Below are 17,315 nucleotides of genomic sequence, written 5' to 3'. Positions count from 1 at the left end.
GAAATCTCAGCAAGGAAACCTGGTCATCAGGAGGTGGGGAGGGAATGAGAGAACCAACGGGAAATGGTCACTACACAGAGGTCATCATGTGGCGGCCAGGAACGAAGGAGGAGAGGGGAAGAGAGGAAATCAGTGGCAGAGGTGCCACATGCAGCACTAAAAGAGTAGGGGAACCATCATGAAGATGACACAGGTCATGGTCTGCAAGAAACTGGTCGAGGAGGAACCCCTGACTAGATGAAGAAGCACTGCCCCACAAAGGGTGATAGGCACTAAAATCCCAAGGAGGAGGAAGGGAGGGGTGAGTTGCCGGAGAGCATTTAGGGCAGCAGATATAGGTGGCCTGGCAGGGAGCGAGATAGAGATTGCAAACTGTGATGGCAGAGTCCAAGTGGACCCAAACGGCAACCGCTTCCAATGTGGTATGAATGAGACCCGTGTACTAACAATATCCATACAGACCAACATGCAGACACCCTCAGAAGCCCTCAATGGGCCAACCTGGTTCTGACAGAAAGCACAGAACTCAGTAAGGGACAGTAAGTGAGCATTAGTAAAATGAGATTCCTCAAGAACAACACAAGCTGATGAGTGAAAGGCAATACGGGATTGCAACTCTGGGAGGTGAAGGTAGTATTCGTTACAGTTCCTCACTGAGCGGGTATCGAAATGGGAGTTGAATGGGCTGGAGCCAGTCACGTCACATAAATTAGATGTCAGACTCAGGTTGTGAGCGGGGGAGATGACACCAACAGGAGACATTGTAGGAGGGGGCCTTGTCCTGGTATTTATGTTTTCTCTTCTTCTCTTTCATAGGTTGAGGAGGGCAGAGCACAGAGGGAGAGCACGATTTGAAAGATCCAGAACTGAGAAAGAGGAGGCAACCTTGGGGCACACAGACTGTATGTCCTGTAGCCGAGTTGTGGTAGCTGATGCTGATAGGAGGGGTCACGGGAGGGACACCCGTCACTCTTGGGTGCTGAAGAAGGGAGGCACTTCTATGACCGAGGAGGTGGAGTGGCACCCAGAAGGCAGAGCGTGAGAACCACAGGGGAGGGGCCAAGCAGAGGGGGCAGGACTCTGATAAGAGACACATAAGAGGGCGAAAGGATATAACAGAGGCAAAAATTGAAGACATCAACACATCGTCGATCCAGGAACTTATAGTCTTGTATCTTCCTTTCTTTCTTGTAAGCTGGGCAATCTAGTGAGCACGAAGTGTGATGGTCATGACAATTTACGGACACAGGTAGCAGAACACAGGGGCTCCCCCCCATGAAGTGGGTGGCCACAGCCACCACATAGAGGGTCTGCTGTACATTGGGAAGGCATGTGCCTGAAACCCAAGAACCAAAAGCAACTCGTGGGTGGCAGGCTATACAGGCTCACGTCACACCAATCTCACATAACCTTGACCTCTTGAGAGGGTATCTCACCAAAAAGCCAGAATAAAGGCGGCGATATTGGTGTGGGCATTTTTACGAGCTTTCTGCACATGTTAAACAAAATGAACACACCATTGTTCCAGATAAGCCTGCAGTTCCTCATCAGTTTGAAGGATGAGGCCCCTATGGAAAATGACTCCCTGGACCATATTCAGAGACTGGTGACGTGTAACAGACAGCGGGGCATTGCCAAGATGATCACAAGCAAGAATAGCTGCAGATTGGGTGGAAGAAGAACCTTTGATCGACAGGGAACCCAACTGCATTTTCCACAAAAAATAGCGGATTTGTGGGGGTGAATGTGTCCCTGTCCATCCTAGTGCAGACCCAGTAGCAGGGAAGGTGTTTCAGTCCAAGCCGGCGAGCCTGGACCTCCTCCCAGGGTGTGGCCAGGGAAGGGATGGTGGCAGAATCATAACAAGCAGCATTCAATGATACATTACTACTTTAAGACACGGCCATAGGAGAACGGCCAGGTTTTTGGAGTTCGATATGCCTCTTGTGCAAAGTATTCACCTCGATACCACTCACTTCGATCAGGGGCTCTCCCCATGGACCCCACCCAGCCATGACAAGAAGCATCTGGTATGGTGGCCATAGCAGTGAGTTCTGATTCTCCAGAATAACAAGCAACCACTCCTAGGCACATATGAGGAGGCAACAGCTCAGGCATCAGAAGTGTGTCCTGTGTTGTCAAGGGGGTCAGTCAGATGGGTACATAACAGTCCCACCACACGCGCTGGCTAGACGTGCTGGTGATCGAAGTGGAGGGGGGCTATGGCAGGGAGGGAAGAGAGGAGGGAAGTGGGCAGAGGAATCCATGCCATAGACACTGAGGAGGGAGTTCTTCCCCAAATGGCTCACACTACAAACAGAAAATTTAGATGTAAATGGAAGGAGGATAACAGCAGTCAGCTGCAGTGGGACATTCAGTGGAATCATCTTAATGTCCCTGTGTAGCTGACAGCAGTGACCGCCCTTCCATTTACAAATAGTGTTCACAGTTGCAGTTGTGTTCTTTTGAAGGAACAAACACTACGCATTCACGTAATTCTGGACGGGCAATGGATCCACTTTCTTCAGTGTGAATGCACGAAATACATCTGACCTCCTGTGGGAAACTGAGTAGCGACGGGAGTATAATTGACAGGGACTGCAGATAGGTACCACTTGGCGGGAGTGTGGATTGGCCGTGAGACGTACCAAAGTAGTTCACACAGTTGCGATAATGCTTTGTCCTGGATGTCACAATGGTTATCGCACCTCCCTAGTAAGCAGGAGATCCCGGGCTCAAATACCGATCCAGTACACATTTTCGCTTGATGCCGCCGATTCCGCTTAATGTCCCCTTCCAATTACATATAGTGTTCACAGCTGTGGGATCTGTGTGGTGTCTGTTGCTTCAAAAGAACAGACACTACACATTCATATAAGAAAATTTAGAAGTGGGGTCAAACCACAAAGAGGGACCAATAACGCCAAAAAGGATGAAAGAGAAAAAGCGAGGGAAACAAAACTGCAAGGAATACAAGAAACCAGATGCATAGCCAGGTCGACGTAAATAAGATAATCGAGGAAGGGGGAGGAGGTGGCAGCAGGGAAGGAGAGAAGGCAGTGAAAGGACACGGGGGAAGGAAATGCAGCCCAGGAAGGAAGAATGGTCTGCAATAACTTGGGGCCCTGTGAGCACCATGCACAAACTCATGGAAGAATTCTGAGCCCCCTGGGGCATGTTAGTTGAAGTGTGCAGGGGCAGTGGGTTACCAAATAATGAGGCCAGGATGATTATGGGACTGGATGATGTGTTTTCAAGATGACTCATCTGCAACTATTGCTTGGTAGTCATACTGACAAAGGATTGTCCTGCATTTGCAGCAGAGTAATGGCTGCTTTCACAGGTTGCCTGGCTTCTGTCCACACTTCTGTCCACATTAAACTGACTAACCACCAACGATACTTGTATTTCAACAGCTGTTATCCCTTTCACAAGAAAAAATCCCTCGCATGCTGCGTAGCCACCCAAGAATGACATATCTGCAGTGGTGAGAACCCCCTTGCTCAACATGCTGAAGCCTTCACAACGGTTTTCACAGACACATGATACAACCCCCATCCCCAAACCTAGTCCACAAACATATTTACTGTGCCATTGCCTCACACATCCCCAATCCTACCACAATCCCTACAAGTCAGTTACAAAGCAGCACTTCCCTTGTGAACCTGCATCACCCTGGCTGGAACAATGGAACCATATCCATCGCCAGGGCTATGATTATATCTCATCCTGCTCTGAAATGAGGGACATCCTACCAGGGATCCTTCCCATCCCTCCTAAAGTGGTGTTCTGTCGCTCACCCAAACTACAGAACAGCCTAGCCCATCCCTATGCCAACCCTAACTCCCAACCCCATGACACAGGGATTATATCCCTGTGGCAGACCAAGGCCCAATCCAAGCACCCAGCACGTTCTACCCCCATCACAACCACTGCATCTGCCGCAAAACAGCATTGGCACCATTAGTCTATTTTGTGTTTGTGTTTTTGTGTGTGTGTGTGTGTGTGTGTGTGTGTGTGTGTGTGTGTGTGTGTGTGTGTGTTTTATACTCTAACTCTTCAATGGATAACTACAAAAGTCTGCAAGTGTTCTTTCTTTTGTCTGTGCCTGTCAACATCCCAACACTTCTGCTTTTCATCGAGTGGTCTTTAATCCTAAAGTTTAAGTTCTTTATGTGACGTAAATTTCAACAATTCCATTTCAACTAGTTTTCCACTATAATTATTAGCTTTTTACCTCCTTATATGAAATACCCTTGTTTATGACAATGTGAACTTAAGTTTTCTTCTTGAAATATAAAAATGGATTGTTATCACATCAAGGAATTAGTTATATTTAAAAACAAAGATGATGTGACTTACCAAACGAAAGCGCTGGCACGTCGATAGACACACAAACAAACACAAACATGCACACAAAATTCTAGCTTTCGCAACCAGCGGTTGCTTCGTCAGGAAAGAGGGAAGGAGAGGGAAAGACGAAAGGATGTGGGTTTTAAGGGAGAGGGTAAGGAGTCATTCCAATCCCGGGAGCGGAAAGACTTACTTTAGGGGGAAAAAAGGGGTATACACACACTCGCGCACGCGCACATACACACGTACACACATATCCACCCGCACATACACAGTCTCACAGTTTTGTGACTGTGTATGTGCGGATGGATATGCGTGCGCGCGCGCGCGAGTGTGTGCCTGTCCTTTTTTTCCCCCCCTAAGGTAAATCTTTCCGCTCCTGGGATTGGAATGACTCCTTACCCTCTCCCTTAAAACCCACATCCTTTCGTCTTTCCCTCTCCTTCCCTCTTTCCTGACGAAGCAACCGCTGGTTGCGAAAGCTAGAATTTTGTGTGCACGTTTGTGTTTGTTTGTGTGTCTATCGACGTGCCAGCGCTTTCGTTTTTTAAGTCACATCATCTTTGTTTTTAAATATATTTTTCCCACGTGGAATGTTTCCCTCTATTATATTCAAGGAATTAGTTATATAGTAATATCTACATCTACATCCATACTCTGCAAGACACCTGATTGTGTGTGGCGGGGGGTACCTTGAGTACCTCTATCGGGTTCTCCCTTCCATTCCAGTCTCTTATTGTTCGTGGAAAGAAAGATTGTCAGTATGCCTCTGTGTGGGCTCTAATCTCTCTGATTTTATCCTCATGGTCTCTTTGCGAGATATACGTAGGAGGGAGCAATATACTTTTTGACTCCTTGGTGAAGGTTTGTTCTCCAAACTTCAACAAAAGCCAGAGCAAACAAACAAAGACCAACACGCATCAATTAAACAATCAGAGGAAAACGAAATCTTAAGACAGCCACCAGAACAAGCACAAATAGAACACGAAGTGACACACATGTTAGATATAGAAGAAAAAATTCAGCTGACATATATAGAATACAAAGACACAAATACAGACATTAGACCATTCTTGCATAGACCACCAAATAACTATCAACAAATTCATACACAACAAAATAAATGAAAATACAACTATGGAAGAGTTACAACTACTGGTTTATATAGGAGCACTCACTACACTAAATATACACACTAGGCAGAGATCAGAACAAACCAGTACACAGAAGAAACCCACAAAACCAGCATGGCAACACAGGCTACAGATCAGAATAGAAAAACTGAGGAAAGACATCGGACAGCTAACACAATTTATAAGAAATGAAATATCAGACAAAAAACGAAAAAGGTTAGGTAAAATCTCACAGCAAGAAGCAATAGAGCAATTAGATGAAAAGAAGCACAAATTACAAGCATTGGCCAAACGACTTAGAAGATACAAAAAAAGTGAAAATAGAAGGAAACAAAACCAAACACTCAACACAAACCAAAAGAGATTTCACCAAACAATAGATAACACACACATTAAAATAGACAATCCACCAAACATAACAGACATGGAACACTTCTGGAGCAACATACGGTCAAACCCGGTACAACATAACAGGCATGCACGGTGGATACAAGCAGAAACAGACACATACAAGATGATACCACAAATGCCTGAAGTGATAATTTTGCAACATGAAGTCACCCGAGCAATTAATTCTACACACAATTGGAAAGCCCCTGGAAATGATAAAATAGCAAATTACTGGCTAAAGAAGTTCACCTTAACACATTCACATCTAACTAAATTATTTAACAGTTACATTGCAGACCCATACACATTCCCTGATACACTTGCACATGGAATAACCTATCTGAAACCTAAAGATCAAGCAGACACAGCAAACCCAGCTAAATATCGCCCCATAACATGCCTACCAACAATCTACAAAATATTAACTTCAGTCATTACACAGAAATTAATGACACATACAACACAGAACAAAATTATAAATGAAGAACAAAAAAGCTGCTGCAAAGGAGCACGAGTATGTAAAGAGCAACTGATAATAGATACAGAGGTGACATATCAAGCTAAAACTAAACAAAGGTCGCTACACTACGCATACATTGATTACCAAAAAGCTTTTGATAGTGTACCCCACTCAGGGTTACTACAGATATTGGAAATATACAAAGTAGATCCTAAATTGATACAGTTCCTAAACATAGTAATGAAAAACTGGAAAACCACACTTAATATTCAAACAAATTCAGATAACATCACATCACAGCCAATACAGATTAAGCATGGAATATACCAAGGAGACTCATTAAGTCCTTTCTGGTTCTGCCTTGCTCTGAACCCACTATCCAACATGCTAAATAATACAAATTATGGATACAATATTACTCGAACATACCCACACAAAATCACACATTTGCTATACATGGATGATCTAAAACTACTGGCAGCAACAAATCAACAACTCAACCAATTACTAAAGATAACAGAAGTATTCAGCAATGACATAAATATGGCTTTTGGAACAGACAAATGTAAGAAAAATAGCATAGTCAAGGGAAAACACACTAAACAAGAAGATTACATATTGAAAAACCACAGTGACTCCATAGAAGCGATGGAAAAAACAGATGCCTATAAATATCTAGGATACAGACAAAAATAGGAATAGATAATACAAATATTAAAGAAGAACTAAAAGAAAAATATAGACAAAGGCTAACAAAAATACTGAGAACAGAATTGACAGCAAGAAACAAGACAAAAGCTATAAATACTTATGCTATGCCAATATTGCCCTACTCATTTGGAGTAGTGAAATGGAGTAACACACCCCCAGAAGCACTCAATACACTTACACGATCACAATGACACAAATATAGAATACATCACATACATTCAGCAACAGGAAGATTCACATTAAGCAGAAAGGAAGGAGGAAGGGGATTCATCGACATAAAAAACCTACATTATGGACAGGTAGACAATTTAAGAAAATTCTTTCTAGAACGAGCAGAAACTAGCAAAATACACAAAGCAATCACTCATATAAATACATCGGCTACACCACTGCAATTTCATAACCACCTTTACAACCCTTTAGATCATGTAACATCAGCAGATACGAAGAAAGTAAATTGGAAAAAGAAAACACTACATGGCAAGCACCCGTATCATCTAACACAGCCACACATCGATCAAGACGCATCCAACACACGGCTAAGAAAAGGCAATATATACAGTGAGACGGAAGGATTCATGATTGCAATACAGGATCAAACAATAAATACCAGATATTCCAGCAAGCATATTATTAAAGATCCCAATACCACAACAGATAAATGTAGACTTTGCAAACAACAAATAGAAACAGTAGATCACATCACAAGTGGATGTACAATACTAGCAAATACAGAATACCCCAGAAGACATGATAATGTAGCAAAAATAATACATCAACAGCTTGCCTTACAACATAAACTTATAAAACAACACGTTCCCACATACAAGTATGCACCACAAAATGTACTGGAGAATGATGAATACAAATTATACTGGAACAGAACCATTACAACAGATAAAACAACACCACATAACAAACCTGACATCATACTCACCAATAAAAAGAAGAAATTAACACAACTAATCGAAATATCCATACCCAATACAACAAACATACAAAAGAAAACAGGAGAAAAAATTGAAAAATACATCCAACTGGCTGAGGAAGTCAAGGACATGTGGCATCAGAATGAAGTTGACATCATACCAATTATACTATCAACTACAGGAGTCATACCACACAATATCCACCATTACATCAATACAATACAGCTACATCCAAACTTGTATATACAATTACAGAAATCCGTAATTATTGATACATGTTCAATTACCCGAAAGCTCCTAAATGCAATATAACATATACCGTACAGTTAAAAGGAAGTGACGCTTGATCAAGGTCCGCGTCACGTCCCATTTTTAACCAGACTTAACGTCTGAGAAAGTAAAGAAATAATAATAATAATAGAAGTATTTACGCACACCAACCATTCAAAGCCACTCAAGAAGTTCCTAACTGCTGATCTTCACAAGGAGATCATGTGATGATATAGGACTAAATCAGAACTACACTAACTGAGTTCCTTACCTTCATAAAAATTGATTTTGTTACAACTGGGATATCATATGATAGATGATCACAACCTGGGTCAAATGGTTCTTTCAGATAACTACCATGCTTCGCAGCACCCAGGGCAATCAGTTCATCGGGATTTACACTACATAATAACTCTGAATTGGGAAACATTTCTGAGACAGATTGCTGAATTATCGGGATTTTCGCAGATCCACCGCACAGGAGCACCTAAAAGAAATATTTCAGAATTCTGTAGTACACTCATAACATTAGTAGAAATAAGGAAAGGTCTGAAAAGTTAAATAGACATACAAGAGGGAGCTTATGTAACTAGTAACATAAATCTTACTCTGGTCAATATAGTAATTCTTAAACAATTCAGTAATGTGTAATCAAACAATGGAAACTCCAGAAAAGAATATCAGCAATGTAGGAAAAGATAGATTGCTACTTACTGTGAAGAAGAAACAACAAGTTGCAGACAACACAATTAAAAGACACTCACTTATAGCTTTTGGCCACAGCTTCATAAGTAGAAGGCAAAACACACACACACACACACACACACACACACACACACACACACAGCCACCAGGTGAAATGATATGTAAAGTAGCACACTTTGTTTGACAGAAACAGCTTTGTGTTTCACAAGTGAGTCAATGGAGGAGCAGCAGCAATGCGAGACAATTTGTAGTATGGTATCACTTATAAATCCTCATGCTCTCTAGAGACAGCATCACAATAAGCATGTGCAGTGCAACAAAGAACAACAATTGTATGATGCCTCTTCCCCATATTTTGACTCACTGAACAGTCAATCACAAATTTATTTCAAATTAACTATACCTGTTACCAATAAGGATGAGAACAGCTTCATGTGTAAGACATCTCAAAATATAAACACAAAAGGTATAAATCTGACAGAAAAAACTACTTTACAAGACAAATAAATGTTAGTTTGAGTTGATATCTTCCTTCTAAATGAAGCTCAGCAATCTACGTACATCACAAAAGACACAATATACAGAATATACTGTATGAGCTACAAAAGGTACATGGCCTAGCCAAAAGAGCAGCCAATTTTCCTTTATATCAGTGTCAATGTGTGCTGCATGTACATCAGTGCATATGACCATTTTCATACATGTCATGGCATTCACACAGCAAACTCTCCACAGGGTATCTACTGTAGACAGTGGAATAAGTCTTATAACATTGGAATAGAACAATTATGGAACACACAGATCTCTTACAGGGTGTATACGGGGACAAGGAGAAAAAATTCCTGGATCTCCCAGTGAAAAATACATTTTCTCCCGTGTGAAAATACACTTTTTCCCTGTTAAGTGACATTATACTTTCCGTCAGAACTGTAAAACTTATCAATCCTTTGAACGGATATGGTTTTATACAGCAGGATAGAATTTCTCAGCACTTTAGAAAATGAAACTCAGGGGGAAAAAACACGTTCTGGGAAGATCTTTGATGGGTAGCAACATGTATGCTGCATATTTTTGTATTAAGAAAGTATAAATTCGAATTCCACCAAAGGAAAAGTTGATGGCTTAAGTTAATATCCATAGTGTTGCTACACAAAAAGCAAAGCTTTCACATAGAATATTTGTCTCGAATATTAATAAGCTACAGGAGAAGCTAAGCTTTCACATATAACGTTCATCTGTTTAGTGCATGTTCCACTTTAAGATACATCACACAAATACGCCAGTAAAATTTTTAATACCGACATAAATCTCTGATCTTCTGGGCTCAAAATTCTTCTAAATGGCTCGTCATCAAAGAGTTGCTTTTTAAATGAGAGCAAACACTCTGCGATTTAAGAAATTCATTGTACATTCTTGTACATAGTTCCGTTTGCGTAAAAGGAAATTTACTTTGAAAATATCGCTTTTCGAACCGCAATTCTCAATATTTTCCTGCGACCTGTTAAAAATAGATTCATTTCAGCAGTTGCCAGAGAGCACCAGATAAGAGGCGTCACCACGCTTGCACAGCTACGGTGACGTAGGAAGCCCGTATGTTCGTACATGTAAAACATTAAAAGATCTTTCTTACATTATGTCATAAGATAAACAAGACATCAGAGGACACACCAAGAGCATCGGAAGTTCGTGAACCATACTAAAAAGCATAGTTTGACTTAAAGCGCACATTCGCATGTCCAGATTCCCAATGATGTAGGCCTCAACCTCATATTAAGCTTTTCAGTGTGGTTTTCAGGATGTAAATTTTCTTGGTGTACCAGTACTGTATTATCTCATGTTTGGATCTTTATTATGGCATAATTCCGTACGTGCTAGAAGATGGAATCGTGCACTTGAAATGCAGTGAACAGCTGAAACTAGCCTATGGAGTGGAATTAAACACTGCGTGTCAAATTTACTGCCTCAGCAGGAAAGCTTAATAAAAGCCAAATTTCTTTAGAAAACCGACAAAAATAACTACACTGTTCTGCAAGGTGATTAATGCTTGACTGTCAGAAAGGTGGAAATAAAATAAATTCTGAAACTAGTAACACATTTTAGCCTACCATAATTATGTGAATGTATTTTAATTCACTTGATAGCTCCCAACCACAGAAATCTGTCTGTCTTGTTTTCATTTGACGTGAGAGCAGTAAACGAAGAGGAAATACAAAAATCACTAAACGTAAACACGTGTCACGTGGAGACCCTCCACTATAGCTCAGACTGCTCTGCACACATAAAAAAAAAAAAAAAAAATTTTCAAAAGAGTTCATTTTGTAGCGCACATCTTTCTGAAGAGTCTGATACATAAAACATGTATCTGAGAGGAAATGTAAGAGATGTTATTTGGTCTTAAGTGTGCCGAAGTGCAGTGCCACGCCTCTTCAAACAACGTTCTTATACCACACATCACTGTATTTCGCTCTGTGTAACTCAAAGGTGTATATTTTGTAACGGATCCCATCAAACTATTTCAGGACTGTGGAAATTAAAATTCCTGTAGTGTCTCTCCTTCTCCCAGTCAGCCGGTTTGACATTCTGCCCCTCTTATTTTTAAAAAACATGCAATTAATACTGGATGGGATTATTTGTAACCAGGAGAACAAGAACTCTTCACAAAATCAGGACTCTTTATTACCTATTAGCTAATAACTTGCTCTTCTGTGCGACATAAAATTAAATATAGGATACCTAAAACCAGTAAAGACAAGAGACATGCAAGACAGTACACATTTCTTCAATCCTTAGGTCCTAGTGATTTTTCTCTCTAATCTTGCTACAGCTTTACATGGTGTGCTTTCCTTTCTGCGAAAGAGCTATTACCTCATCAAAGTTTGTCAAACATTTTGCTACATTTTGCTACATGATAAATCGAAATGTCGTCTAATACTGAAGAAGCTGTTAATACAAATAGTACCCAAGAATGGTGTGGTTTCTCAATCTAACTACATCTGTTTTGTCACTGTTTCCTGGATAAAACGAAATAGGCCATTCCAATACTGCAGCAATTGTAACACACACCAAATAAGGAAGACTGTTTTGGCAATAATGATCATTTTTATATTACAGCAATATAATTCACGAAGTAGCAGCACAAAATATCTATTTTCCTGCTACAATCAAAAAGCTTTATGTTAGGAACTAGTTTCAAATTTCATTCATATGCTCCAGTTTCATGCACGAGAATAAAATTTTTGTATGAATTTGGAATCGTCATATTCTTCCATAATTTGTGTGATGTCCCCATTTCTTCTCCTTCCTCGTACTAACAAACAATCTTGTCATCATTAACTCTGTAACTATTCCTACTACTGTCAAAACTCATTCTCCGTTTAACTTTACTAACCCTGTCACAATCACTGGTTTAGTTATCCAGCGATTATTCTCCGGTTAGGTGTTAGTATGTGTTCGTACAATGCATTTTCCGCACTACTCCCAGAATGGAACTTAAGCAGCTGCTAGCTCGTGACTACAACTGGCCCTGTCTAATGTAGCGATGTGGCCAAAAATTTTCCGTCAAAATTCACTTTCTTGGATACACCGAGAAGATAATACATAATCTTTCTTACCTGTTATTCCTGTTAGCCATTTATTTCAACTATGGTAATCTGAATCTATGGATTTCGCTAGTAATTATAACAACGCTGAACATTTGCAAACCAAATCAACCACATAAACAAGCAGCAGTTGGCATTCACCGGTTTGGCTTTATTCCGCTCAGCTCGTATAGCCCCGTCCCGTTTTGTCTGGAGGAAAGTTCATGTCTAGATGTGATGAGGATTCCCCTGGCAGAGATATCACGTACACTATGCACGCATTCAAAAATCAAATTAGAATGTGTTCAAAAATGTAATGTCCAAAAACCAGCAGAGGTGCATTTCAAAATCATATGAACAATCGACAGACCGACGTGCGCCGGATGCTAGGTGCTTTGTAAAAGAAGGTTTTTTCCCCCTCAAGAATATGAATCTGCCCTCTCCCTCCGCAATTGTTGCCCGGTTCAGATACAACTGTTTGCGCCCCCCCCCCCCCCCCACTAGATCCAGGACTGCTGCGCACGCGTCAATGTGGCAGCTTGGGCGCGCCAGTAAAATTTTTCCAGGTACCCCATGTGGCTGGTTGCACAGCCAACAGCCACATTTCTGTAGCCAGAAGCGGGAGAAGGTATTACTCATACGCGTGTGCATGAGCCCGCTTGTAACTACTTAAATGAATCAAATTTAAACAGTTGTGTCGTCACACTCATCACAGGCAATTCGTTGTTATGAAGCATTGCATAGTCTTCCTACAGCCTTTAACACATTTTGCTGTTGACAGACGCTTGTACGTGCACTGTGTTATTTTATATGGCGCATTTCCTTTGCAATTTAAGTTTTATTTTCATTTTTTTCTCTCGTTCATGTTTTAATGCTGCAGTATTATTCTGGAGTAGCGGGATACACTAATATCCTTTGTTAGAGTATTGGTTCTTACCAGTCAAAGTTACACAAATTTAACTGGAAACTAAAACAACGAAAAATTTCCAGAATTCTAAAAAATTCCCTGGTTTTTCCTGGTTTTCTCCCGGATGAACAAATTCCCGGGTTTTTCCCAGATCTCCCGGTTGTCCCGGGTCGTATACAGATTGGGGAAAACAGCAACAGTATAGAAGATGCCAACATAAAATATGTTTAAGATCAGGTCAACTGCTTTAGGAATGGCAAGGGAGTGACAGACTGCCTCTGTCAATGCCAGTGTCACCTTCTGACATGAAGAACCACTTTCAGGATTAAAAATTTGTGAAAAATAGACTCTATAAATGACAACTGATGAATTGTGCATTACCAAATGTGCTCCACATCATTGCCCTGGAAGAAGATGGCAAGCAGATATTTTGCCTGCTTAAAGGCAAAATTCATGGAAATCTCTGGAAATTTAATTACTGTGTAATTCTTCCTTTGAATCACACTGATATGAAATGAAACCTTGTGCTTGCAGTTTAGTATGGAATCAAAGTGACAACTGATGCAATAGTACTCATTGTCCTCCTCAAAAACCACAAAGAAAGGAAAAGGAAGATAATAGATTGCAATGTACCGTTCATTGTAATTAGAGAGAGAGAACACAAGCACAGATATGATCAAAATGAGGAAGGAAATAGGACAAGCTTTTCTGTAACGAACAATCCCAGCAAATGTTATATCTATTTCAGAGGGGGAGAGGGAGGGACTATGACAACCCTAAATGTGAATGGCTTGATGTCGATTTGAATTCTGGTCCTTCTGAATATGAATCCAGTGTGCTAACTACAGTGTTCCCTGGTGCAGGGTGGAGTGGCTATGAGCCAGCACGGTGCAAACAGGCGACGGAGGCGAGGTGGGAGCCCGAGAGGTTCCAGGGAAAGGCAGCTACAAATCTAACAAGTTCTTACATTGAGACATCTCAGCTGCTCGATAGACTATCAGTGGCCAGCTGGCCACTGAATTCCACTGTGCTGGCTGCTCACATTCCACACAATACTGATGCGGCTTTTGCCCCGAGCGTTTGCAGCATGTTCTTGACGATGCTGTGTGGCCCCGGCTGACACCCAGCTGAGTCACAGTAGGGGATGCCTACCATGTGAAGATGCCTAGTGTGGATACCTGCTGCACTCTGAGCAGTGGTCAGCCATGCTACTGGAGATGACCTGGTGTAGTCCACTGCAAATTGGGACTAATTGTGGGGAGGGACTTAGTGTATAGAGCTGTTGTCCATCTGTGGCCTCAAACCAGTGACTTTTTATTGGCAGGTCCACGTGGTATCCTCATTTGGCAAAACCCTGTCGCCCCAATTCGGCTGCAAGACTAAGAATAAATCCATTACAAAAATTACTTGTACTTATTGTCAATAGCAGTGCACCATTCATTCATGCATATGCAGCACTATCAGTCACGTATCCAAAGAATCCACTGCCACTGTCAGTTTGGACAACTGCCTTGCCCTTTGCTGCATTAGTATATGCAGTACTGCTGAGTTCACTGTTTCAACAAGCTAACCTACATCAAAACACTGCACTGGCCTTGTTGAATTATTACAGTGACAACATCCCGTGCTCGCCTGCTTTCATAGCTGTGGCAATGCACTGCTCAGATTTACTCTAATATGGCCATACATGAGAGTTGAGATAAACTTGGGTATTTAAAAAAAAATCCAACCCAGTGGGTCAAATTTAGTTTTTGTGGGTTTTATTGTTTTTTCTATTTTTCACATTGACGATAGTTCAATTAAAATTCCTATTATTAACTTATTCAAAATGTAACCCATTCTTACAATTACTTTATTAGGCCCCTTTTCTTGCCCTGCTAGCACTGCATCCATTGAGAGGATCTTCTCCACCTACTGGCTTGTTTGGTCAAAATTAAGAAATAATTTAGGAGAGAAAGGACCTGACAAATTAGTGAAGATGTAAAAAATTTCTGCATGCTTCAAAAAGAATGTACTTTACATTCATTATTAAAGTTTTTTTCTGGTAGTGTAAATGTTATTTATCTGTGTGTCTTATATTGCAAGAAAAGTTAAATACAATATTAATTAAAAAATTCTTCCGATATTAAATAGTTGCCTCGATGGCTTCTTTGAATTTGAGTAAGGCTAACTATATTGTGTTATACTACTTTACAAGCGCCCCCCCCCCCCCCCCCCCTACACACACGCACGCGCACCCGCACCCGCACCCGCACCCGCACGCGCACCATTTTCATATCACACTACTTGTTTGTACAAATTACAAATAAATTTTATACCCAAAACAACTAGCAAGTTGCTGACGTGTTAGATACGGCATCAAATCTTTCTTACTAAGCTGCTTATTGCTATTTGCTTAGAAGTCTTCTTTTTGCACTTGTTTTCACTTCTGGCAATTTAAACCTTCATGGCTTGTCCCAGTGCTTCCTTTTCTCTTAGTCCTAAATTTACACCTACTCTACATTCACACTACAAAGTTATACTCTCACTCTCTCTTATGCTCTATGGATCTAGTCTACTAAAACCTGGATTATTGGTGGTTTATGCTGATGACTGGCTCTCCACCTCAAAAGAATAAAAGCTACACGCACCAGAGTCAGAGCCACTGTAGCACTTGGTACTGCAGCACTCACATTCATTGTCATATGTCGTCATCCTTCTCTGAAATGCTCTACGTGTTGCATTAAGTGCTTGGATGAAATGACCCCTTCCTGCACAGCAATAGATCATTCCAGGGAATGGATTAGGTCAGGTTCTAGAGTTTCATTAATAAATTTTACATTCTGCATTGGTAACAACTCTAAAGGCACATGCGGCAATTACAACTTTGTCTGTGAGATGTTCAATTGCACAATTCTTGTAATTGTGGCTAGTAGATGGAAGGTTCACCCTCTTATGTCACATGTAGTAACATTTACTAATAACCTACTTACCATTTTAAAGTTCAATCCGTCTGGCCTCCATGAGCTTCCCCAGACTTCTATGTATTCCAAAGGCTCGATACGTGCTCACAAATTGTTATTCAGTGTGTTTTTCTGTCAATGGGTGACCGACGATATGGTGTGCCTGTGTCTTCTGCACTGAGGAAACTTTATAATCTTCTCACACAATGATGAGCTGCTATGCAATTACAAGAGGTGGTTTGCTAGCCTCAGAGCATACAGTGGAGCTGATCATAAAAGGTTTGGTGGCCAACACTATTTCCGCATGATTGACTGCTTCACAGGTTTTCATCTAGAATGACTGAGCATACTGACACATCACACAACCATAATCAACTTGAGACCAGGCAAAATGCACTATATAAAAAAAAAAAAAAAGAGCTCTTAAGTTCTGCCTACTTCCCATATTCTGTGACCAACATATCTAAAAATACTGAGTGCTTCCAGAGTTCACTCATTTTGCTTTCTTACATACAGCAGCACAGCTTGCGACAGACTAATCGGAGTTGAAAATCTTGACAATTGAACTGAAGCAGCTAAGACATATGAACTAATATTCTCGTTTATTTGCCTTGCACTTGCTGCTGGTATACACTAGACAGCAATACTCATGGTAAATAAAAGAAGAAGTGAAGATTAGGGTCTTATAGCCCACCAATGACAAGGAAGTGAGACTACGAGCTCAGTGTATGCAGGTATCGGGAACGAAATCGCCCACATCCCTTTCAAGGGAACCGTTCTGGCATTTGCCTACATTTATTTGGAGAAATCACAGAAGTTTAAATTTCACACTGTGTCCCGGATGGTTCAGTGGTTACTGCACCTGTCTAGTATGCAGGAGAGCCCAGATTTGAGTCTCGGTCCAGTACACATTTTCGCTCATCGCCACCAATTCCAC

At 41.1% G+C, this 17,315-nt stretch overlaps 1 protein-coding gene across 2 annotated transcripts in view; it reads right to left on the bottom strand.

Moving 5' to 3' along the window:
• LOC124721789 (heat shock 70 kDa protein 14-like) overlaps positions 1-17,315 on the bottom strand; it is a 159,849-nt gene that overhangs the window by 15,307 nt on the left and 127,227 nt on the right. For both annotated transcript variants that reach the window (XM_047246906.1, XM_047246907.1), the window contains exon 7: positions 8,518-8,733. In XM_047246906.1, the coding sequence (XP_047102862.1) occupies positions 8,518-8,733 (216 nt within the window). The remainder of the gene's footprint in view (positions 1-8,517; positions 8,734-17,315) is intronic.

This window comes from Schistocerca piceifrons, chromosome X (genome assembly GCF_021461385.2).
Source record: "Schistocerca piceifrons isolate TAMUIC-IGC-003096 chromosome X, iqSchPice1.1, whole genome shotgun sequence".
Lineage (NCBI taxonomy): Eukaryota > Metazoa > Arthropoda > Insecta > Orthoptera > Acrididae > Schistocerca > Schistocerca piceifrons.
The sequence above is the reverse complement of the archived record's forward strand: the minus strand, read 5'-3'. Positions and strand labels throughout refer to the sequence as shown.